Source organism: Calonectris borealis, chromosome 6, assembly GCF_964195595.1.
Source record: "Calonectris borealis chromosome 6, bCalBor7.hap1.2, whole genome shotgun sequence".
Classification (NCBI taxonomy): Eukaryota; Metazoa; Chordata; class Aves; order Procellariiformes; family Procellariidae; genus Calonectris; species Calonectris borealis.
The window spans coordinates 10809411-10835582 of NC_134317.1; the positions used below are offsets into that span (position 1 = coordinate 10809411).

A 26172-nucleotide genomic window follows, 5' to 3' on the forward strand; every position below is an offset into this window, starting at 1 on the left:
CTCAGAAAATGGTTGGGAAACATCATAAATATGTTCTTATACCCCATTCTTCTACTCTTTCCTAGGCACCCACTTTTGGCAAACCTCAGGCAGGGTGGTGGGCTACATAAGGTTTTAGTCCATTTAAGCCAACGTGTCCACTCATATCCTTCTGTCAAGAGAGGGGCTGAATGGGACTGAATAGGGCTCAGCAAATTACAGGATTTATTCCTCTAAATGAGCAGGTTTTCCTCCCACAGGCCCCGGTGGGAGGCGGGTGTTTCAGCCTTCTGACAACGCACTATCTTTGCTTAGTTGTCTTTCAGAGACAGTAGAACGTGATCCACAAATCCCCGGGCTGAAGCCAGCAGGAAAAGAAAGTGGATGAGCTCTGCAATAATTTACTACTGTCCCTGGCCATTTTTTAACCCAGCCGAAGAGCTGGCAGCTGATATTTGACAGTAGTGGCTCAGAAGAGGAAGGCAGTGCTCTGCCGAGGGGAAGCGAGTGGAGTTACAGCCTGGCCGCAGCAAGCACAAGTGAATCGGCCGGGGACGATGAGGAGAGCTTGAAGTCATGAGAAAAAACATGGGGGATGGAGCAGAAACACCATTAATATTTTCACACTGATGAAATGTCCATAGTTTGGGTTTTTATTTTTGGGATGTGATAGAAAAGTTACATTCAAACAGCAAGGAAGAAAGTTAGTTTTACCTGCAATATTATCTATACACAGCTGAGGAGATGAAGGTGTTCATCTGTGACTGCTTTATCTCTGCATCCATCCATCCCCAGATAAAACATCATGTACAGCAGTTTATTCTTTATCTCTCTATTCTTTCTCTCACTTGTGTGGTATGAAACACTAACGTCATGGCTGGAATTAATGTCATTGGCAAGAGCTGGCGTTTCTTTGCCATATTGCTGTAAAGCTATCCCAGGCAATTTATATAGGTCAGAAAATTAAAGGTACCTTTTCAACAGAGAACTCTGCCAAGGAAGGGCTCCTGTGAGCTTGTACGAAGAAAGGGCACTTTCAATCACGCTCAGGTTGAGGAGCACCAGCAGATCTGAGCTGCATCTGCCTGAGAGGGTCCCCATCCCTGGGAAGTCCTGTCCCACCTGAGGCCAGGCATTGCCCGAGGGGCCACAGGACTACAGCTCACCCCCTCCAGAAACCTGGGGCTTGCGTTGACCACAAACAGCCCGGTTTCCCCCAGCCCAGTGAGCAAATCTCTGAGGAAACCTAATAGGAGAGGTAGGACTTCGCTTCTGGCTTGACTTGGCCAACTGAGGGAAGAATATGCGAGGACAGAACGAACCTGTCTGTGTAGTAACTGCTGCAGGGCTCTTGCCATTATTATAAAGGTTCAGTTATTGCTCCCTTGCTTAGAGCTGCCATGTGGATGTTTTATTGTTAAATGTACAGAAAATCAATAATGGAAATATGTCAGCACTGTCCACTCGCACAAAGCAGAACATGACTTGATGTGACTTCCTTACAGCTGGGCTGGCCAAGAAACCAGCAGCAATGCAGTGGGTTTGCTGAGCTTCCTCACAGCGGCCAGCCATGGCCGGGCAGCACAAGAGGGTGGGTGTACATAACCACCACCCACCGCAGCACAAGTGGAGCTCAGAAAGTCATTTTCACTAAAATGTCCGTCATACCTCTATGTCAAACATGGTCAGGTCCACCATGGCTTTGTGGCTTCACGCAGGGGAAATCCAAGCCTGTGGAAAGCTGCCGGGATGTTTCCAGCCTCCATGTTGCGGTCTCCCACCTTGGGCTGCAGATGTACCAAGAGAAAGCCACAGCTTCAGGCCATAAACCCAGAGCAAATCGCAGCGTGGCAGCTGGGCGTACATGAGCAGGCTGAGCATTTGGCACAGAAAGAGACAAACAGCTGTTGAAAAACAACGGCAAGTTCAGTTCTCCTTCAGTTCAGGCCAAGTTTGCCACTGTGGAACAGCTAAATCGCAGTTAGAGACCATGCTGTGGCCAGTGCTTTGAAAAATGTCTGGGTTCAACATGTGCTCGTGCCTAAGTTTGACCTAAAGGATATAAAACGGCAAGTCTGAAGACTTTGCCTCAAGGTGGCCATTTGCAATGAGCCCAAGTTGTCACCTATTGCTGAAAGTTATCGCTGCTGTTTAGAGTGTCATTTATAGGGGAGGATTTATGCTATGAAGTCACTTTTGTTTGTTTGTTTGTTTATAAGACAAACTCAAGAAGCCAAAAAATAATTCTTCCTCAATGCTACTAGTTTATTTTCAATTCTTACCATCGTAGCACTGCAAATTTGTGGCAAAGAGCTCACTGTGCGCTTGCTGATTTGGAAACCTGTGATGGACTTTCCCAGGGAAACCGTGTGCCAGAGCAGCCGCTGCGCTGGTGGGAGCCTGGCAGAGATCTCTTGTGCTCCCAGCTCACGCCTCGGACACTCACCGAAACATAATGTTCATAAAACATTCATCCCCTGCACCAATGGATGTGAAGGAGCACAGAAGGAAGATGAAACTTAATTGCTCTAAACAACCAAAGTGCTGCAGAGCTGCTCAGAGGAGCCACTTACCCGGAGTTAGCACAGCCAGGTGCCACCCCCACCCCACGCCCCGAAAAGAGAACTGCCACTGGGAATAGAAGCTGTGTTTTCTGGTTTTTTCTTCTTCTTACTTCTCACTATCTCTTTTTTCTGACAAAAAAAAAAGACTTTAGCAAATGCCCTACCAATGACTTCTGCTCATCTCAGCTCTTTTTCTTCCTCACACAGGGTCTGGGGCTGCTCAGGACAGCGACCACAGAGGGTTTCGTTCTCTATCAAAACTCTCAGCAGCTACACAAGGAGAGAGCTAGGAATATAGGCAAAATGGAAATTTTATTTATTTCTTTGCATCCTAAATCCTTGTCCTTTCTGTGGAAATGCTTTTCTCCTACTGCCTTATTGATTAGCCCTGGAGGACTGAGGGATACCCAAACCTGAGCCATGTTCACCCAGTCAGCATCACACTCTTGCTCTCTAGTGATGGACAGAAATGCCCATCAAACAGAACTTGGTGTTAGAAATCCAATAGGATTTGCTTTGTCCTTGCTGAAAATTGAATTATAAGTTATACCCCTTCATAGCCAGATTTTTCAAGGTGTGCCTGTAAGGGTGCATCTTCATCCATTAGCCTTCTTGTGCCTTTTGCACCTAACTAAAATGTATTTCAAGGAAGTTTTCTATTCTGATATTATTTCAAAGCAAAAAGGGTCCTGGCAGGGCAGGCAGTATAAAAAAATAATAGTGTATTAATGAAGAGTGGGAGGGAAGGTCATTCGCCTGTTATTTGTAGCACAATACCTGATAAGAGGTCATTAGTCATTCAAAGCCACTGAATGACTTTAATTAAAATTTGAGCTTTGAGAGCTGGGTACAGTCTGCTGAACAGACTTTCAGGGCAAAAAGACAGAGAGAGGGAGGGAAGGAGAGCGGGAGTTGGCCAAAATGACAATGAGCTTAATTAAAGCCAGGAGGAACACTGGCAAACTCTCATTTCCGGGCTCCCCGGTTGGGCTTCTATCCTGGTGCTCCAGACCTGCATCTTCCTCTGCTCCGCCTGGCACAGCGGCCACGGCTCTGGGCACCACGGGCTTGGGGGGCACGTCCCTGGGCTCTTCCCTGTGGGACTGTGTGATTCAGCAGTCTGTGCAAGACACATTTTTTTTCCCAAAATATTCTGTATTTTTAAAAGTAATTGTATTTTTTTAAATGGTTTTGCATTTGGAGATTTTATGCTCTGTCCCCAACCCAGGACAGAGCTGGGAAAATAAAGACAGGAGAACAGGAGTGTGTGCCTGGGATGCTCAAGGTCAGAATTCCTAGAGGTGTTGAAGTTTCCTGGCATTTTTCCCCTCACTGTCCACATAATCCTGCCTGGTGACAATACAGCAGCCAGCCCTCCCTGCACTGGGTCCAGGATGGTGACAGCGAAGAATTGGTGCAGAGGCAAAAGGTCAGCTGGTGCTGTAAGAAGAAAAACCTTGCAAAGAACTATCACCAAATTTGCATCTAAAGAGAAGGAAATCAGCTTGTGAAAGGAAGAAGACAGTTCTGCATTGTTTAATGGTAAATTCAGGACTTCCCCATTGCAGCTTCTGTCTCGAGGCTCCAGCACCTCCGCTTGCACTGGGATGCTGAGACGTGTTGATATACGTGCTCTGAACAGCTGCGAGGCAGACACAGCCGCGCTAGACTGTGAGAATGAAGGAGGGTTTTTGTCCCCTGCTATTTGGTATATGCAACATATCATAATTAAGTAATGTGAGCTTGCTGCCAGCCTGGGGCACTGCCACAGGACTGGGATGTGTTTATTTCCTAGGACAGGAGATATTTCTACAAGTTTTTTTAATATTTCTGCAATTTTTTGATTTGGTTTTTTTTCCGTGTGTGACGAATGAGCCTCAAAGGCACTTATTGGTACATTGAGAACCTGAACTTTGAGGGAGGCTACACAATGCAACACCCACCATGAGCTGCCAACTGTTGTCCCCTCCCCGTGCTGGATCACTGGTGTGCCAGAGAGCTTTCCAGGGATGTCATTCACGTGCCAACAAGCATTAGGACTTATCCTCACTGAGGGCTTTATCTATGCCAAACCAAACAAAAGAACCCATCTCTTGCCTCACTGCCTGTGTTGGTACCAGGGGACAGTGCTGAGAGCCAGGTATGGTACGGGTCCTCCCTCCTCCTGCCACCAGCTGCTCAGGCTCACCCCCAGTTAGAAGCTGCATGCAGACCACCAAGGAAGAGCTTGTTGGCATGATATATCCTCTCCTGGTAAGGCCATGCCACTGGAGACATCACATCAGACCTTTGCATGTACCAGTTTAGTTTTTTTCTTGCCAGCAAAGCTATATCATCTCTACTAACAACGTTGCTAGGCTGACAAAACACTATCTAAAACAAAAATTTTCTTGGCTCAGCTTTCCATGGGGAGGTGCAATGGTTTTTTACTCTCCAGCCAGCATATCTCCACCAGAAATATGTTGCACTATAGACCAAGCCCTACTGTTATTGCAAAAGGCAGCCAACTTAGACCAGTGCCTAACTTTCCATCTGCTTGTCATTAGTCTGGATCTTCACGCTCCCAAGCTGGAGAATGAAATCTATGACCTTGATCCACTTTCTTTTCATTTTGCTTTAGGATTTTACTATTCTTCTTGTTGGTCTGGGGAAAACTTTTGGGACAAATTCTCAAAGGCCACTTCTAATCCAGAGTTTCAGGTTGCCTATGTAGGGAAAGCAGTGGACAGTTAAAGAAAAATGTACGCCCAAGTCTATGTAGAGTCGAGATCCCTCCTGGATCTTATTCATCAAGTATCCAACCCCTGACTGGTTGAGGGAATGAACTCTGAACATAAGATGACATTCGGAAACTTGAGGTCATTTCCGCTTTGATAATTTTTTTCCTTAATGATGTGAACTACTGGGCTGTCTCTCTCCGTAAAAGAACACTTTTCTTTAGCTTGCTCTGACGGACTAACATATAATGCATTTATTTCTGGCACACACATTTATTGGCATGTTGACATCTTTTTTAATATTCTTCCCACCTCAGGCCATTCCATCAATCCACAGTCCTTAAGCAGAGACTTTTAAATGCACCACAGAAGAGAAGTCATGTTCTTTTCTTTTTTTTTTTTCTTTACCTAAAGCGGGGCCATCTCTCCCAGGTTTCCTTAGCCCTATACAAAGGTTCATGCCAAGCCAGTCTGAATTCCCTTTCAAAACTCAAACTGTGTTTAATGGGAAAGGTATGATTTCATAAGCAGATCTGTGCAAAACTGATGTTGTGCAGACAAAATCCTATAATGATTAACATGTGGCACCTTGGTCCAATTCTCTCAGCTATGTGCTTACATCGCAGTGAAAACTGCTTACCAGCTTGCTCGCTTGGTGCAATTTAATTAAAGAAATTAGGATAGCCAGAAACCCATTGCAATTGTCACATGCTTTATTAACACCGGCATCTCTAATTTTTCACAATGTCTTGCTAATATTTTTGGCGAGGAGGGAGTCTCAAAGCCTCATCCCGAGGTCTCTGCAAATCCCTTTCAGATGTGTCTGGGAGGGGAGCGGGAGCCAGGCTGCCTGGCTCGGCCTCCCACCAGTTGGGCTGACCTCCCTTATCCACCCTCACCCAGCCCAGTGCTGACAAACACGCCAAGCCCCACGCATGCGCCCGGCCCCCTGATTTCAGCCCTGAAACATGGGTGCGGGGGCAGGCAGGGCTCCTGCCAGAGCTTCACCGAGAAGGAAGGGCTCTCTGAGGCACTGGTGGTGTCCTTTGGTGGCCCCAACACTGTTGAGGAGGTGTCTTCAAGGGGAACCAAGGAGGGCTTTGGGGACCACCACAGCTCCAGGGGTCTCCTAGCCAATGTCCTCCAGGTCCCCTGCCCTGCAGGCACAGAAATGCTCCACATCAGCACCATGACTGCAGCTCCTCTCATGGCTTTCCCCGGTCCTGTCTGACCTGAAGCCTGCTGACATCTCCCAAAAGCTGCTGTTTGACACCACCACCCTCTGAGTGCGGCCCTAAATCTGCCCACGCCTTGGGAAGGTTAAACAACTTACAGCGCGGACATTTTCAACAGCTCAGCTCATGCGAGCACAACGGTGAATGTAAATCAGTGGCTTCCATGTAGAATTTCTTGATGCCATCAGGAGTGCTGTATTGAATTAAAGATATCTGACTCATTAATAAAGGCAAATAATGACAAGCGGATCTTATTATTTTATTGGGCTAGACTTAAATATTTGACTGATAATGAAAAGTTATTTCTAACTGATTTCTCCCTTTCCTCCTCAGTCTGTTTCTTTTAAAGTACATATAGATGTGTGGTTTCAGTGTTTGTTTTTGCTTAAATTGTGCCTTCTGCCAGCACACTTCCCTGGTGGTTAGGACAGAAGGAATTTATTAAGAACCATACTTCTTTTATTTCAGTGATTACCATCTCTGTGTTGAACCAGCCTTCAATGGCACTTGGTTATTCTTTGCTCTACCACCACCGTCTACCACCATCACCATAGGACCTATCTTCCTAGGCAACACATAGGGGACATGGAGAGGTTGTGGCATCCAAAGCCCCTTTTTTTCTGTCAAAACTCTGCTCAAACACCCTGCAAGAATGGCAGTACTCCTGAATTAATGGTGTCGAAGGCTCCAGCCACTCTGCCCAAGCCTTTTGGGTCTTTAACTCTTACACGGATGTGAGAATCCTAGAGACCTGTTGCTCCCAGTTACTTTTGCAAAAAAAAAAAGCAGTTTAAAGGGAAAGGTTGGAATTAGACAAGAGTCAGGGCCGTGGGGCAAATTCTGCTTTTATTCATCAAAATGCTTCAGCTCCGCTTGATTTATCATTGCCAGTGTAGCAGGAGGAAGGGAATTCCCAGATAGTTCCCAAAAGAAGCTGTGTGTTGATTATGGAAAGAGGCACAAAAGCCTGAAGGTCAGTACAAACGGATTTTTTTTTCCCTAGAAAGACTTGTCCACACCTCGGGCAAGTTAGCCACTAGCAAGATCTAAGCATTGTGTACTTCCCCAGATATTTGAACACTTGCACCCGGTTTCATAGAAAAAAGAAAAGCATGCAAAGAAAAAGTAATTTGCTTTCCTCTTTTGATCCCAATTTAAGTCACTTCTGCTACTTGCATTAGTTTTGCAAGATGCTCAGAGGAGAATGTCAAATGAGGGCTTTGTTTTTGTTTCTGCGTGGGAAAGAAGTAGCGATGACACTTGCATGGTAGCAGATGTGAACTATGAGGAGGGCCAACCTGCCACTGGCACGTGAGAAGGCAAGTCCAAATGTTTCACAAACACTCCAGTCCTAACACACCACCCGTGATGCAGGGCAAACCTTACTGGTGGCCCCAGACACACCAACCCATTCCCAGTGCTGCAGGACTGACACGCTAAGCCAGCAGCACCCACTGCGCCCATCCTCTCCCAGTCCCCTGCCACTTTGACGAGGGTCCCTGCTCTGCCCCGGTGGATGCTTCACCCAGCTCTCGCCGTCCCTCACCAATTTCTTGTTCCCTTTCCCCGGGATACTTCCTGAGGCAAACACCTTCGCGCTGAGAAATACTGGAGAATCCAAAGAATGAATTAAGAATCAGTTATCGTTGCTAAAGACAATAATGGAGAAGCAGCAATCAGTTATCAGCCCTAATTAAAGGAAAACAATCCATACTGATCTAAAGGTGAGACCTGTGGGGACCAATGCACTGATTGCAAACTGGCTGTGGTTTCTTGTAGGTGCCGTGCCTTGGGGGATGGCAATAAAGCTCCCAGTAAAGGCGTCTTTTCCTTTTCTGTCACTTTTTCCCCCATGTGCTGATGCTGGGAGTTTCACACTCGAGTTTATCATTTCCTAGCAGGAGATTGAGCAAACTCAGCCCTGCGTAGCTGTCACTGGCAAGCAGGAAAGTCACCGAAAGGGAATCGAGGTTTTTTGCAGAGCTGTGCTGAGCAGATGGGAGCAGCGCGGTCATGTCAGCACTCAGAGAAGCTGCACAGGAGGATAGCAAAGGGACGTGAGAAAAGAGGGCAGGTGATGAAGGAAGGAAATTCAAGGGAAAAAGCCATGACTGGGTCTCTGAAACACCCAGTGTCACCATAGCAATTACGAGAGATGATTTGAACAGCAGGGCTGGTTGTTGCTCTCTAGGGACAGCAGAAAACCGAGAGGCAGGGGAGTCTGAAGCATTTTGGGGGGCTGAGCTTTAATGCCTAGCACTGCACACATGTTTTACAGGACAGTTGCTTTGAGTTAATTCTGTATAGACTGCTGTCAGTGATGGTTTCAAGTCTGTGTATATAGCTGCTCACACATATGTTTGCTCTCCGCATTCATTGAATAAGGGGCACGGGGTGGTTACAGGTTAATGGATTTTCAAGCTGAAGTGTTTGCCAGTAGCATTCAGGATATGGAAATTTGGGCCAGAAACCTTATCAGAGACAAACCATCCCGTGGCGTCCTTCAGTGGAAGCTCAAGTATTAGCTGTATTAGCTCCTTAATTTGTTTACCCTGAGATAAATCCAGAGTAACGCATTGATCTGCAGGCAATTAATTGGGATGTGCCCCAGTGCAAGGACAATACTCGATACTAAACCTCTTTATGAACGCCCTTCTGAACGATCTGCTGACTACCTGCCTAGCTTAACATCTAGGACTACAGTGACCCTAAACCTCACATAATCCCAGAGATTTTCCTGAAAAAAGAGATGAGGGTGGGTTAAGGACCTTCTTGCCTGGCTGGATTGGTTGTGGGGCAGACACCTGGGCAGGGGGGACCACAGCAGCACTTGCAGCATCATTTGATATGCCTGATAGCTGCTTAGAAAATCTAAAATGACCCTGGGATTTTAAAAATCCAAGGGATGGAGGAAAGTGGGGACATGGCTACACCATAAGCTGTGCTTAGAGAAGTCTTTTTGGCCTTGTTGAAAGCGTCAGATGAACCAAAGGATCCCAGCAAAGAGAGGCATTAGGGAGCAGCTGATCTCTCCCTACAGCGCCAAGCTGCTACGTGCAGAGTGAGCCCTGGGAGATGCCTCCCTTCAGCTGTAATTGCGCTGTTTATAGCAGACCATTAACAGATCTAACCCGTTCTTCGTGTGGCTGGGTTTTGCACATCTCATTATCCCTCCTGTTTCTAAGCTGGCTTGGGATACATCCAGCCTCTGGGGTCAGCTCCTACCTGAATAGGGGAAGACTGTCCTCGAGGTGAGAAGCAAAACACTGTACGGGGTCTTTGAAAACAGAGTTGCCTATCAGGAGCGGCTGCCTTGCAGAACACATTTTTCGGCTTTGAGGGTGGCCTGCTTAGCCAAGTCTGACTATTTCACCATGCTGCGGAGGCTGCCCTGGTATTAATTCACCTCAAAGAGCAGGTTGAAGTCATTAAAATATTTTGCAGGTGGTTCCTTGAATTCATGGTGCAGCTGGATCCAGCCTAAAGCCGGGGGGGGGGGGGGGGGGAGGGGAAGAAAAGGAGGAGAAGAGGCAAGTACTGATGAAACACAAATTAACATAACTCATAGAAAGGAAAGAAAATCTGGTTTCAATCTCTACAACAAAGCCAAGCAACACATCAAGCTAGAAAGCAGAAATGTCAGCCAGGCAGCACCGGGGATTTTATTGCTTTAGCACAAGCGCTTCTCCCTGGTCCCAGGAGTGCCCAGGTGCTACCGCAGCAGCTGGACCACCTGAGCACAGCTCCGGGCATGCAGGGACACAGGGGGCTTCACAACAAGGCCCCTGCTTTCATATGGGTCCAGGCTCAAGCTTTGTTTTAATGCCCTGGCACAAATCACTGTTGTTTAGATCTTGCACGTTGGCCTCAGTCTCTCTTCTGCATGGAAACTCTCCAGGTACCACAACACTTCTTTCCCTTAGAGCTGGATCCACTTTTTTTCAGGGTGTGCTGACCAGGGCTGAGTGGGACACTCACAAGGGAGACCCCAGACCTGGCACCTCCATGAGCTGCCGGTGGGCAGGTCATCACAACCTGCTTTGGCTCCCCCTGAGTTCAGCAATGCCTCTCAATGTCCATGGGCATCAAAGCCCTTGGTCCTTCCTCGGGGAGAACAAGGCATTTTAGCATAAACATCGTCATACTGGAGAGCTGTACTGGGTCTGTCTGGGATGGAGGTAACGTTCTCCACAGCAGCCCCTATGGTGCTGTGCTTTGGATTTGTGGCTAAACCAGTGTTGATTACACACCGGTGTTTTGGCTGTTGCTGAGCAGCGCTTGCACAGTGTCAAGGCTGTGAGTAGGCTGGGGGTGGGCAAGAGGCTGGAAGGGGACACAGCCGGGGCAACTGACCCAAACAGGCCACGGGGCTATTCCACACCATATGACGTTGAGCTAAGCAATAAGTGTTCAGGGAAAGAAGGAGGAAGGGGAGGTGTTTGTGGTTAGGGCATTTGTCAGCCCAAACAACCATCATGTGTGCTGAGGCCCTGCTTCCCAGGGAGCGGCTGCCTATCTGCCTGCCGATGCAAAGTTGAGAATGAATTCCTCTTTCTGCTTTGCTTGCAAGTGCAGCTTTTGCTCTCCCTATTAAGCTGTCATCATATTGACCCATGAGTCTTCTCACCTTCCTTCTGTTTTCTCCCCATCCTTTGGGAGAGGGGACTGAGTGAACAGCTGGGTGGGTGTTTGGCTGATGGCCAGGGTCAATCCACCACAAGAGCTGACCGGTATGTCAAAATGCATCAACCTTGTTCATTCCAAAAAGAGAATACAACAGAAAAAATCAGGTAAAATAGGAAAAAGAAAAAAAAACCATGCTAGTTTACAGACAAACCCACCACTGCAGAAGCAATTGTACAGCTCCGGTGGCTGATGGCTTTGTGGTGTGCATCTATCAGCTGTGTCCCAGGTCAAACCACAGCTACTTGTTTCTGTGGGAGAGCAGTGTGGTCTGTGGGCAGGATTACTTTTTGGGTTTTTGAAGCCCACCTGCAGAAACATGAGTGGGATAAGGGGTAGACTGTCGCCTCTTCTGGCTGCCACTCTCTCTTCAGTCTAGAGATGATGGCAGAAAGGGTGGAGGTTGCTGTCCCGGCTTACCCAACATGGGGCCTCTTCGTGCCATCACCTCTTCCTTGTCCTTGCAGGGGCACCGAAGCCCCCTGAATTCTGCTCATTTATGCCTAAGACAGTCTACAATCAAATAGATGAGTTTGGAAAAATTACCATCCTGTAGATAAATGGAGAAACACCTCTGAGCTAGGATATCTTCTCGTTTGGGAAAAAAATACTTTAAAAAACCACAAATTCAGTTCTTTCAGGATAAATGCTTACCCGGAGGAGGCTAACATCTGTCCAAGCTCCCTGGCAGTATCGCTGCTGGGAATCACTGTGTTTAGCTAATGCCAGGTTGGAGTTTGGTGTTACGTCTCTTTGCTCTGCCATGAGCTTTTGGTGGTGGAGCTTTTGGAACCTTTGCGATGAGAGCATGGGGAGCAACTTCTGCCCAGCACGAGCCACCGATGTCAGAGCGTGGGAAGGGAAGGGATGAGCCGGAGGACTTCAGGCTCTTCCCCGAGATGTCGGCAGAGCACTTCAGGGGAGGCAGGATGAGCAGCAGGAGGGAGAGGGGCCAGGGTTTCCTAGCAGAGAACCTGGAGGGTGAGGTTGATGGCCCAGCAGACGTACCCCATAATGTGCTGGAAACTACTATTCTATTAATAATCCCATTGTTTCAGCAAACCCTCAACCTACAGAGACTGCACTGAATCAGCAGTTTCCTTTCTTTTTTTTCTTTTCTCATTTAGTAACCCCGATTGCACAACCAGAGTCGCTCTACTGCTGCAGTCAGTGATGGTGCAGAGAGAAATGAAAGAGAGCAGAAAGCAGGGGTGGGGGCAGCGGCAGCAAGGGCACGCAAAGGATGAGCCAGCGTGTCGATACATTATCTCTGACATCTGTGGCACGGCTGAGACCCCCGGTGCCACGTGCACAGGGAAATCTGCCGCCCGTTTGTAGAGGTTGACATCCAGATGGAAACACACCGCGACGCTCCCAGGCAGCCAGATGCTCAACTGCCTGATGGGAATGTGGCAGCACGCAGAGCTGCACGGGGCTACATCAACTAGAAATAAGGGGAGAATTAAGTTTGACCAGCTGGGTAGTCAACCGCAGCTGGCGGGCAAAGTTGGGTGGGATCATGACTTTGCTATTGACCTTCCCAAACTAGCTAAGTGGAGAATTTGACTTTGAACCCTGAAGCAGTGCAGGTCAGGACTGTCAAAATCAAGGGTCTTTACCCCTGCTTTTGCACCCATGCCACCCAGGCCATTGAGAATGGCATGGCCAAAGCATGACCATGAGAGGTGGGAAAACATACCCCTGAACTTCTTTCTCAGAGAAGGAGGGGACAAAGATCTCATTTCACCTTTTGCCTTTTAGAAAGGCTTTCAAAAACTACAGCTGCCAGCTTCTTTTTAATACTTTTGAAGTAAAATGGATTTGCCTAGATATGTTGTTAAAAGCCTTTCTGCTGTAAATCTGCTCTCTGCGTGCATCTGAATCACATCCATCCCTATAAACATCCACTTGGCAACACAAGTGCTGTCATGCCCACCTCATTATCTGGCCCAGCAAGAGTAGATGGCTTCAGGCTTGCTCAGACTGGTCAACTGAACCACCCAAACCATTAGAAATGGACTGCATATGAGTCCTTATCCCAGTGGGGAGGTGATGCCACAAAGGGAGAGGATGCACAGGTAGTTACTATGGCTCAGCTGATCGGTGGTAACCTCTCGAGCCACCCTAATTCAAGGGGGTATTTGAGCCCTTCACAACGAAGCAAATTATCCCAATTCCTATGCAGTGTGTAGCAGAATATATGATAATGGAGGACTCCTCTTCCTCCCTGCTGGTGCCAAACCAGGTCACAGCTGCACAACCATGTTTGAAAGGAGAACGCAGAAGTGGATTTAAAAATCCCCACATATTTTTGGTTTAAGCCTTTTAGAGAGCTATATGCCAGGTGCAGGACAGAGGGCTTCATTCTGCACTGGGTGTGGATTTCCAGCCCACATCTACCTGAAGCTTACACCGCACTTTCTTCCATGGCCACGCAAAGCGGCGAGGACCCAGCAGCCCTGCAGATGAGCACGGACCCGCAGCCCAGGAGAAGACCGTGTGATGGAGACGGCCGTGCACCTCGGAGAGGGGAGCACGTGGCGGCGACAGCGTGGGTGCAGAGGGCTCTGCCCGGCGCCTACCGAAGGCTCTCGCCTGCAGGCTTGGGTGAGTCACTTCATTCTGCAAAATCAAAATCAACCCCGGCACAGATGGAGATGCCAAAACACCAAATGCCACGGTGAGGTCTGCAGGGGTGGGTTTTACAGAATGTGAGCAAAGAGGTGGCAAGGTGATAGGAATTGTCTCCATGGGTGTGGAAAATGGGCCAGGGAGAAAGCAGGGGCTGGAGAGAGTCTCGGAAGGAGGCTGCAAGTGTCTCTTCTCCATTACATCCCAAACCCATTTGGGCTTCAGCATCCCTCGCCCCACCATCATTTGTGTGTCTTTACAACTCCTCCTGATTCTTTCCTTCCTTGCACTTCAGTCATGCACCATCACTAAGCCGTCATCTTGGTGCAAGTTAATGTGTTTTTCACTATCAGGCAGTGCTTCACCTCCCCTTCCAGGGGATGGATCTCCAAGCTAACATTCAACCTGGGATCTTCTTGGCTACGTGAGGAGGTTTATTTGTGTTAGGAGCAAAATGGTCACCTCACGCCCAACCCCACTAATGTGCAGAGATGTTGAATAACCCAGGGTTGAACCTCTTGCAGGATCCTGCCCGAAGCTCTGTGGACACTGTGTCCCCAGCTGAACATCTTAGCTGTGGGATTTTTTGAGGAACTCTTTGAATTACCACATCAGAGTTCTCCCAAGTCTATAAAAACTGAGCAGATAGGAAAAGCATATCAGAAAGCATATCAAACCAGGAGGCAGATAGGAAGTCCCGTCAGTTCTTTATTGTCCATAATCGGACAAAGCTTTAGGTTAGCCACAAGAAATTTGTCATGAAAATTAAAGACAGATACGGGGAAGATGGAAATTTGAGTGATATGAACACTTTCAGTATTTCAGACAAGATTGGGTTTGCCTCAGCTGCTACCACAACCTTTCAGATAAGTGGTAAGGTTTCTTTTTATTAAATGAATTGATATGGATTTTATCTGGTCTATGAAGAAAGCGGCGCATAAAAATGAAATATTGTCTTTATACTGCATATTAAATGCTTTTTACAGTGATTTTGCTACTAAATTAACTGACCATTTAAAAAGAGAAGCATCCTTTCTAGCCAAAAGCTGATGTTGAGCATGAGAAAAAAATTAGTTCTTTTCCTGTTTTAGAAAATGCCTAATTTCACTGAGTAAAACTTTCATGTCTTAATAGTTAAGATACTGAAATCACCAGATCCAATAAAAAATGTAAGTTTATGAATTTTTAGCTGAATATAAATACTTCATTGCTGACTAAACCATTCTATTGTAAAACTAATTAAATCATTGTACTCTTTTAAAACTAAGACTTTAAAGTCCTGATTACATTACTTAGAAAAAAACCTCAATTAAGGGTAACTTACCGAATGTCTGAAGTAGTTATTAATGCTTCTGAAATATTTTTTTCTCCCTAAAGGCCAAAATTTGACAAAGCAGTTTATTTCTTTTACACTTGCTGGTGACAATTTGTTTTAAATGTTACGACTTGTTTTCATTTGTTCTGCGGTTCAGTTTATTATTGATTTTTCATTTGTTTCGATGTGTACATGCATCACTGTTGGAATCACATGTATGCGGCGCTCTGGGTGGAGAGGGCATGTGCTTTGAGCAACCCTCTTTGAATGGCAGCCTGGGACAACTAAAAGCAATGGAAACAGGGAGTTTATTGATGCAGAAAGGGGAGAACTACCACATTCATGCTGTTATGGGCTGCATTAAGTCTTGATGGAAGTGAGCTGGTTAAATTGGCTGAGGAAAAGACAGTCAAATGTGAATTGCAGTGCAAAGCCCGGGTGAGAGGAGGAGAGCCTGCCTTGCCTGCAGGACCTGGCGGTCTCACAGAGGGACCTTGCTGCTCCCCGTCACTGGAAAGCACTGCTAATTTGTTGTGGCCAAGCCTGCAATGGCTGGAAGCGAGCAAAGTTTGTAGCAGGAGAGATGTGAGAGGATGTCTACCCTACTTCAGTTGTTTTTTAGAGCCTCAAAGCCAAAGAAAGCCATCCACATGCTGTACTCAGGCGACCCTTGGCATCTACCTGCTGCTGCTGACGGCCGGCCAGGGGCTGCTGGCGTACAAAGGTAACGTTGCAACCTTACTGTGGGCTTGACATCAAAAGACAGCTTTGCTGGGTGCTCTCGGGGGCCACAGGTGAGCGGGGACAAGCACACAGATAGGAAACTTCTGAGGGAGCACAGACGCTCCTCCACACACTGCAAGTCAAAGCAGCCACTGCAGGAAACCATCCCCCCCCGCTGTATACGTGCTTTGCATTTACAAAAGCACTCCTGGCTGCAGCAAGAAGCAGCACATGAAAACTACCTCCACGGGACAGCCAAGGAGCTGCTCTGCTGAACAGGCATTTCCCAGCAGGATCGGGCAAGGAATATTCACTGCATGGGCCTTTTGTTTCCTCAGTGTTTAAGATGCAGGGAGAGATATTGAAATTTCAAGAACAAAATACCTCCTGTACAGAAGAGATTCTGGAAAGCTCCTTTGCCAACAAACTGCTTTTGGAGAGAAACTCTACAGAGAAGCACATGGGACATGAAGAAAACTGGAGGAGAAGCTTAGAAGAGGAAATCACCATAATTAAAAGCAGCAATGCAAACCTGATGATGATGATGAACAACATCACCCTAGCTGCAGGTATGGCCCCATTTCTCCATGCTGGCTGTACAGTGGGGAGAGCTGGTTCTTCCGCACCACTGGCAAAGTCGGGCCAAAAACCTAGTTCAGATGAACAAATAACTAGGGCAAGATTTGCTCTTCCTTTCTGTTAGTTAGTGATGCCCCAGGGTTGGACACTGGCTTTGGATGCCCTGGCTGGGGAGCTGGAGAAGCTGGAGCACAGCCCCGTGCAGCCCCCCCAGACCCCACTGCAGCTGCACACACAGCTCTGGGCTGCTCTCCCTTCCCGTAACTTGTAGACTTGGGCTCTGGGTTCCCTCCGAAAAGGTGGTGTCTTCAGCTGAGACCTCAAGCCTATCAATCCCATACTGGTATGTCCCTCACTGAGTGCTGACTACTGAAAAATATCCATCAAATATTTATTTCAGGGCCTCCTGGACACAAAGGAGATCGTGGTCCACCAGGTATGTTGGTAAACGAGCTGTAAGCAACCTTTCCTCTTTTCCTCTTTCTCTTTTTTTCCCCTAAGACACCTGAAGTGAGGATTTGGGATTTCAGTATCTAGGCTCAGATCCTACCTAATGTGCAGACACCCAGTGCCCTGGCCATGAGGAGATCTGCTGCACCTTTTGGCTGATCTCCTGGGAGCCTCAGCTTGCCTGAGTGCTCCTGCAGAGGTCAGTGACCACCACGAAGGAGCATTTTGGCTCTTCCTCCTCACTGCTACCCCACCAGAAAAGGTATGGGGTGATGAAAGAACTGTACCTGGTCGTTATCTGCAATAACCATCCCAAATTCCCATGTGAGACAAGGGACAATCAGTGAGGGGGTTTTTGTGCATCCCACGACCAGCGGATAGCTGGGCTTTCTGCCCCAGACATAGCAGATCCTGCTGCCCAACTCACTCCAGGACAGCTCAAGGAGACCTCGCCCATCCCTACTCTATAGGGCTCCAGCTGAATGGTGCGTGTAACAACCAGTGACAGATTTGGGACCTTGCCCACCCTGTCCCTGGGGAAACAACCGCACAGACTCAGGAATGAGCTGGGTGCAGGTGTTCCCCTCCACCGCCACACACAAGCTGCTGCCCTGGGTACCTGGGGGTTTTGAGTAGAATTACACCCAGTGCAGGAGATAAATGTCTCCAGACTGTGAGGATGCAGCGAGTCCTGATCTAATGTTGGCTCCACTTTGAGCAGAGGTTGGACTAGGCGATGTCCAGAGAAACCAGAGTTTCTATGATCCTATGATGATGATCTAAGATGCAACCCTTGTTAGGTCAGGTCTGTATCTCATCCATCCCTAGTTCTTGGCTACACTGATGAGCTTTTTTGAAGAAAAAAAATTAATACATTTTTAAAAAATCATGTTTTCATATCTTCCTGGCTGCACTTACAACATTGAAACAGCACCTCCCGCCAAGCACCGTTATTATACATCAGAGCCCAATAGTTCTGTGCATTTTCAGGAAAGATCTCCCCAAAGGTCCCCACGAGCTGCTCTTGGCTGGAGGACAGCTGGCCCCTGCCCAGCCACACACTCAGCCAAGCTCCACAGACTTTGCTCGAGCAGTTGTGCTGGTCCCTGCCAGCTGAAGATTGGCCTCAGTGGTGACTGAAAGCGCATGCACAGATGATGATTAAAAAATTCATATCTTCTTCTTAGCCATTACTGTGAATAGATGATATATGTCAGCTGATATATGTATTTTACATCTCAGGGCTACAGGGACCACCGGGGACAAAGGGAGACCGAGGAATCCAAGGTAAGGCTTTTCTGACACCTGAATTATTTCTGTGGATGAACATAAAGTGGCTTTATGGATGATTTTATGGGCAATCTTGTCCTCAGTCAAGGTGTAAGTCAGTAAGAATGTCATTGGAGTTGAAGGAAATAACCCTATGTAAAACTAATGTGAACAAAAGCAAAACTTAGGTGGAAAAATTCTTATTTTAAAAGAAAATGTGCCCCGGTCACGGTGGTCCAATTCCCCACTGTCCCCAGCACCACTCTCAAGTACACAGAGAGCAGAGTTTGGCTCATGCCCACAGCTGAGCCTCGTGGCCTGCTGCTGACATTCACTAGACACGACACCCAGTGAAGCATCAGAAAAGTGGTGTTGTTCCTTGCAGGCTCACATGGACTGCAAGGTGCGAAGGGGAGTAAAGGAGATCCTGGTCCTGCTGGCCCAAGTGGTGAACCAGGAGTGAGAGGAGAAAAAGGAGAGATGGGGCTTGCAGGTAAGACTTCTTCACTATCTCAACATTTTTAAGATTCTCCCATGTATTCCTGTTTAAACTCATTCTACTCAAAACACCAGAAGAAGTCTTGATAGGTCAGATATTTCATAAAAATCCAGGCAGCCCCAAGCGTGGCTTGCCAGTTAATGAGGGAGCTGGATGAACAGGACACTCGACCTGATCTGAAGGGATTTCGTTTCATATCATGCTTCAGCAAAGCTCCCAAAGGAGGGCTGGGGAAAGGGGACGTGCAAAATGTTGACTCTGCACCATGGAAGTCTCTTTATAGAGCGACTTTTGTCTAATGAAAGCCACACGTATTCAGCCTATCCCAGATTAAAGCAGCAATGTTTGCAGTAGGATTTTCATGGTATAAAATAATACAATATAATTTATATGCACAAGCATATGGATGTCAGTCCTCACTTTAGTAAAACCTATTTCTGAGAACTTTATGTCCTATATAAGCCTGACTTTTATACACCTTAAGTAGAAGAGTTATGCACTATGTTTCTCCCATGTAACATGCATCAGCGGGCATCTCCTGGATAGCTGTTGTTATTCAGCCGCCTCACATGGGCTGCACCAGAGAGGAAAGTAGGGTAGCAAAAGAAAGCAGAGGATATGTGTAGTGCAGACCAGGGAGATGGTTGGACAGGTTGATTAGAGCTTCCTCAGATCTTCCATCAGATCCCACATGCTCGAGTGCGCTCATTAGCACAAGTTGCTCCAGCAGAGAAAAGTGAAAGTAGGAGGAATACCGAAAGGAGAGGACTTTGGGATAATTCTAGAGAAGAAAGATGAAGGAGATGTCACTCTTTAAATGAGGCACTTCCAAGTAATTCAGCTCTTTCGGAGCATGCTGATTGCTTGTTCAGAGAAGAGAGGCAAAAAAAAAGTTGTGGCAGTTCCCTGGAAGCACAGGCATGGAATACGCTGTCCTCCATCTCCACTGTGGCTAGGAGAAGGGAAGGGTTCAGACTGCAATAAGGGATGTTTAACTAGAGAAGAAAAACTTGTAATGGTAGGGATGGTTTGGGGAATAGACTGGGCAGGTGTCATGGCACCACTGCAAGTCTTTAACAGCTGGTCAGACAAACATCTGGCCAGACAGTCTGGCAGAGCTGGAGGTGGCTCAGACAGACTCTTGAGGTGCCATCCAGCCCTGTTGTCCTACAGCTTTACAGGAATGACACTAATGGTAAACGTGGGTGTGAGGCCAAGCTGTGCTACTGGTGAAGCTAGATGGAAGTGCTCCACGGGCTGCAGAAACAACAAATCTGTTGTTGTTTTTTGCAGAAACAACAAATGTGTTGTTGTTTTTTTTTAATTTACACACATGTGCTGTGCTGTTTGCTAGGTCTCCAAGGACAGAAAGGTGAAACGGGCAAGAAGGGAGACCCTGGGCCCCGTGGACCCATGGGTCCTCAGGGACACCGGGGAGTCCCAGGACTGCCGGGTTTCAATGGTAAGTGCAGAGGACACAGCGCAACCCACCATCAGCACAAGCGTGCCATGGTGGAGGGCTGCCCTAGCTGAAGCGTTTGGCTAAGCCTCATTGGCACTGATGCTAGGATGTTGTTGCAGGTAGCACGGGAGAGCCTGGACGTCCTGGGCAGAAAGGAGAGGCAGGTAAGCAGTACAGAAGGTGCAGTTTCTTCTAGAGATGCGAGACCAATCTTTTTTAGATCGTGCTTCATGACAAGGAAAACTGCAGTCAGGCTAGATCCCAGCATGGGTAAGAGAAGATGATGACTAGATGAAGAAACCATGCCAGCGTTGTGCAAATCTATCCCACAGCCTCAGCTGTCCCATCCAGACCCCACTCACTGTGCAGGAGAATGAGAGGGAAAGAAGGGTCCTGTACTGTCGAGGGCCATGTCCTCCTTCTTGACATGTGTGCACACACAAGGGCAGAAACTGGCTGCTCTTTTAGAAAAGCCCTTGTGCCTCTCAAGGCTGACAGTCTGCAAGGACCTGGGTCCATACAGCCTTTCACTCCAGGCCATCGCTCACTGCGCCACTAAGATTAGCGCTGCCAGGGGAGAACTGCAATTTGGAGAGACCCAGCGCTTGTTTTGCCTTCATAGGGTCAACCCTGTACAGTGCAGGGGCCGGTGATTGAGCTATCTTTCTTTTTTCTCCTTCATATCTTGTGTTGCATTCCATGTGTGCTGCTTTTGCTCAACCTCAAGGTGTAACCGGACAACGTGGACCTGTGGGAATTCCCGGCCCTGAAGGCAGACCTGGTCAGAAAGGGGAGAAGGGGGACCACGGGCCCAGTGGTAGTCCAGGTACAACGCTACTCAAACCTGTAACTCACTGACCTCCTGCTCTGGCCTCGCTTTTTGTGATGGCTTCGTCCTTACTGATTTGTTTTTTATTTTAGGAATACCAGGCATTGCGGGACTCAGAGGTGAAAAGGGAGACAAAGGAGTAACAGGTAAAGGAGAATAAAACAGGTTTGGGGTCAATAACACGCATCATGCAGGCACTGGAAAGGGATCTGCAACAGCAAGGAGGCGATTTGTTGAGTCCTGTTCTTGGAGGCCCAATGCGTCCCAGGATGCCATGGTGGGCCTGGGCCTCTGCCAGACTGCTGGGGGGGCAGCTACTCACTGGAGGGGTTGTTTCAACCATCTGCAACGTGCATGAGGAGGCGATGTTGCCTGCATTTTTGTATAAATAGAAAATGCACAAACAAAGCAGCAGTTTAAGATGAACCAAACCACCACCTCCCTACCCTGGAGCTAAAGACAAATTTTACTGGCTGTAAATCTGATGGGGAAGGGTATTCACTTGCAAGCATCTGTCCTGGCCTCCTCTGTAGCACAGCAGGAAGAGGTATCTTCAGAGGCCAACTTGGAGCGCATAACCTAGGCCTTTTCTTTGACCTTCCATCTGAAGGCCACCTCTCTGTCCCAGGCACCCAAACAGTAGGGTGATGTTCTGCAGTACAAGCCTATTCCAGTGTATTTCTCTTGAATCAACCTTTTTAACCCTGAATTTATACAGTGCACGCAACCTCTCATCTCCATCAGGAGGAGACAAAGGTCCAAATGCTGCACCCTTCTGCATTTATTGATACCTGGATGATAGGGATGGGAGTCACCTGGCCCAACGTTATATGCTTGCATATATCTGATGCACCTAAATTTATGTGCCTAAGCACTCTGTGGGGGTCAGTGAAGACCCACCTCGAAGGAGGGCCTCTATCCCATCAGTGGAGTTTAGGATATGAAATAAATGACCAGAAGTTGATCTACTTCAGGAGGAGACTCTGTTTTCTGTATTGAAGAGGTCTGCACTGAGTATAACGGGAAATAAGACCCACTTCAGAAATAGATGCCTATAGTGTAGACAGCTAAACTGGACCGGTTGAAATCCATCATAAATACTAGTTTGCATAAACTTTTATCAATGTATAAATATCTGTCTTACATATTTTGTTTGTTTGTTTTGATGATCTTAGGTCTTCCAGGGCAAAAGGGAACAAAGGGAGACCAGGGCCCACCAGGTAAACCCTTGTTTGACAGCATTGCTTATTCTGATGGTGATTAAGCAAAGCACTTTAAATGCCATGTTCCACTTCTCTGCATCAATGTGAAATGCTCTTCACACTCTTTCCTTGGGAAGGGACAAAGGCAATGACTTTCTTGCTTTCCACACAGGTATCCAAGGCCTAACTGGTCAGAAAGGAAGCAAGGGTGATTACGGTAGTCGTGGTCTAAAAGGCGAACCGGGAGTAAAAGGAGCCAAGGGAGACCGTGGAGTCTCTGGTAAGGCTGTTTGCCACAGGGTCTGTGGAGCTGATGGTGCGTTTGGGTTTGGGACTGTACGTCACAGACGGGCACGAGCTGCTCTGGGGCATGTTTACAGAGCTCATTTGGAGGAACTCAACAGACAGATCAGTCTTCCCAGAAGGTGAATGTGCAGAGTCTCATATTTACACCTTGAGTGTTACATATCACACCTTGAGAGGTGTGCTAAAAGATATGCAAGTAAACAGATGCATTAGATTTTCCCAAATCCCCAATCTCACAGAAAATTGGAACAATCCATGTTCCTCTTTGCTTTGTACAGAGACATCTCGCAGCATACCACGCCGCTGAGATAAATCCCACTTAAACATGGCAGTCAGGAACACAGATTTGTAAACACCAGGGCTATTTAACTACTCCTCTCTAACTGTAGGACACAAGACAAAAATAGAGAGTTCAAAAGGGCCAACACCACAGCTGCTCCACATCCTTACCGCCCTCCCTTTCAACCACAGAATGCTTCCGAAAACCCTAAGACCTGTAGTAAAAAAACCCCAAAACGGTAGTTACAACAGGCCATGGGAAGCAACCAGTGGTCCAGATGTTTTTTTCTTTTAATGGTTCACACAGAACAGTACAAGAGTCCCCAGAAATAAAATAAACGAGAGCCTATGTGAGGCTCCTCCATGCACTCCTCTTCTGGAGCTTTGCCTCTGGAGGAGGGGAAAAGAGTAACAGGGGTGACCCCAGGTTAGGGACTGCCCTCTGGATGGGTATCATCTGGTCCCCAGAAGGAGGCAGCAATGTGTGCTTTGTGGAGGTAGCTTTTGGAGGAAGAGCTCATTGGGTTTTTTCAAACACCCCTGCTCTCAAGACCCAGATGCTACACAGAAATGTGGAGGACTGTTGGGAGTGGCTTTCTCCTGTCCCGTGGCAGCACCTGGAGAGCAAACCCCATGATGTAGATCTTCCTGCAAGTACTTTGGGAGATACCATGCCTGCTTCTGGAGAACCCAAAAGCTATCAGAGATGTCATTTTACAGGTAGCAGTGGGAATAAGATACATTTCCCACATTACTCCCACAAGTGAGTGGATGGGGTTTTGCAAGTGGCCTTTTCTTGGGTCACATGTTAGGAAGACTTTGCTGTATGTTATCTTACTTTTCTTGCCACATTTCTTTTACATACCCTTAGTCACTTGTGTCCATTCCACAAGGGGACGGAGCCCTCATATCTCTGACTCACCTGATTATTCAGAAAAAGTTAATAACTGGATTTTCTTCCAAACAGCTGTCAAATATTTGCTTTTTAAATTTGGAACAGGTTCCCCAGGAACGAAAGGGAGCAAAGGTGAAAAGGGAGAAGGTACTGGACTTTTATTTCTTCTTCTCTCACTTGCCTTCTGGCATCAAAGCTACCTGAGTTCAGGACCAATGTGCCCCCTGTGCACACTGGTTAACCTGCAGCACGGCTGCCAGAACCAAGCAGTCTGTGCACTGAGCTGCAGCCTGGTGTCTCCAGACCCAGGAGAGGACCCTGGATTGTTCAGATCTGAGCTAGCAGTAACTTTCTGGTCCCACTCTGGCTACAGCCATGGAGATGGGAACGTTCATCCAGTTTGCATGGTCACTGCTTCCATCTTTCCATGTGCTTTTTCCTCATGCCTATATTTTCTTCTCCTCTGAACTGTCAGGCAACTTAAATCATTTTATACGAATCGCGGAAGGGGGCAGGAGGGGCCGCGTGGAAGTCTTTCACCAAGGGTCCTGGGGAACAATATGTGACGATGGCTGGAGCACCCAAGACGCCACTGTGGTCTGCCGAATGCTGGGATACAACCGTGCGATCTCTGCCTTCACAGCAACAGCAGGTGAGTCCACAACAGCCTTCCACCTCCCTAGGTCTGGCATGAGAGGTTATGCACACCCAGAAAGCACCACAGCAAGGTGCTCTATGCAAGCAGCAGGAAAGCAAAGAGGATCTCCCCAAAAGGGCAGCTCGTTCCCCTTGGGATGAGGGAGCTGCATGTCAAGTGCTGCTTGAACTGTGCCCAAAGGCTTGATCTCCAACAAGCCAACCGTGCAACCCAACGCAGGCCTGCTACCCACCGGGGTGTCTTTAGAAGACAATGCATATTCCTCTTTCTTTTGTCCAACAGTTGTTTGTTTGTTTGTTTAATTAATCTTCCACAGGCACTGGACAAATTTGGCTGGATGATGTGAATTGCAGCGGGAATGAACGTTCAATTTTTGACTGTCCAAAGCCCGACTGGGGTGTGAACAACTGCTCCCACAACGAGGATGCTGGGGTGGAGTGCATTTGATGGAACACCGAGGCTGCCCTGGGAGCCGCTGCCTCCTCTGCTCTCCACGGGGCTCTTGTTCATAACGCGAACCCAATTTTGTCAGGCTGTGCTTATAGTCTTTTTACCAGGTCATAAAAATATTGACAGAAAAAGTTGAATCTTCCATAAATCGATAATGGTTGCAAGACCATCTGAAACATCCCAGCTGTCACGGAACAACCAGAGCTCAGCCACGTGAGCCAGTTCACAGCTTTTCCAGCTACCTGACATCAGCTCATCTGCAGTAGCTCACATGTGTGACCTCTAAGTCCACAGGGGAGGAGAGATGGTCCACTTTAGCTTAGTGCAGTAAGGGAGAACAGGATAAGCGTGCAGAAACGGGCAGTTACTGCAGCTGAACTGGCTAGTCCATCTTCATCACAGAACAGTTGTGAATCTGAGCCTAAAACCCCCAGTGAAGTGCATACACCCAAGACAGGAGATGCTCAGAAATCATCAGATGATATCTCTGGCATTCAAATATAGATGTTCTCAGAAACAATGCTGGTTGCACAGGTTAAAGTGCAAAAATAAGTGCCTGGGATCTAGGTGCTGCACTATTCTGCTTTAGCACAAAAGACCTTGTTTTTGACCTTGGCCAAGTCCCCTGCCTTCTCTCGCAGTGTTTCTCTCGCAGTAACACCCTTCACCTTATCTGATGTGTAAAGCTAAGCGTTTCATACCTTTTGAAATTAGATGCTCCTGTAAAGCAAAGGGATGATGAATAAAAGCAATAATGGGGAAGTATCAGCTAATTAAACTTCCAGAGTTAAAATACAGACCTTAAACCAAAGGCTTCTACCTTAACTGAAAATCTTATATGTCTCTGAGATAAAAACTGAAAGGCTTCTCTTTCTTAAGACCTAAGTCTTCCCCTTTTGCACCAGCACTGGGCATTCAGCAGGTGACAAGCAGCCTGTGTACATCTAGCTGGGCCCACCGCAACAACCTCCTTGTGGGCATTTTATTTAAAATGTCAGAAATACATGTAAGCGACCCTACATCTCTGCCTTGATGTGAGTAATAACTGCATTTGTCTACACAGCTTTAAAACTTCTTTTTAGTGCTTAAAAATCCAGATATAAGTGGGAAAAAAGAGCAGTGCTGGTAAGAGCAGCAGGCGATGGGGCATCCAGGGCCAATGTGAGTGAGAAGACCCAGCAGTGTGCAGGGTCTGATAGTGCAGCCTGCCACAAAGCTCATCACCATTTTGAACGAGAGGAAATGTTTGTTACAGGGTCTCAGGCCTCAGGAAAGAAGCCTGGAAAATCCAAAGAGTTTTCCAGTATCCACTCTGGTGCCTTTGACAGCAGGAAAATGAAAAGAGCCGCTTACCGGTCCTGGTTCTGGTTTAGAGGAGGCAAGGAGCACCTGCCGCAAACCACGGGTGAAACCTGACGAATGACAACTATTTCAGAGCTGGCGGAAA

The 26172-nt window shown here is 47.5% G+C and overlaps 1 protein-coding gene across 1 annotated transcript; it reads left to right on the forward strand.

Moving 5' to 3' along the window:
• Positions 1-14567: 14567 nt before the first annotated feature.
• Positions 14568-24858, forward strand: MARCO (macrophage receptor with collagenous structure). The gene is made up of 15 exons (XM_075153920.1): positions 14568-14682; positions 15747-15848; positions 16186-16416; positions 16827-16862; positions 18119-18163; positions 18531-18638; positions 19999-20110; positions 20230-20270; positions 20834-20932; positions 21028-21081; positions 22111-22155; positions 22310-22417; positions 23723-23764; positions 24093-24269; positions 24592-24858. Exons 1-15 carry the CDS (start codon positions 14568-14570, stop codon positions 24720-24722), a joined length of 1446 nt encoding a protein of 481 aa, XP_075010021.1. The 3' UTR covers positions 24723-24858.
• The last annotated feature ends 1314 nt before the right edge of the window (positions 24859-26172 follow it).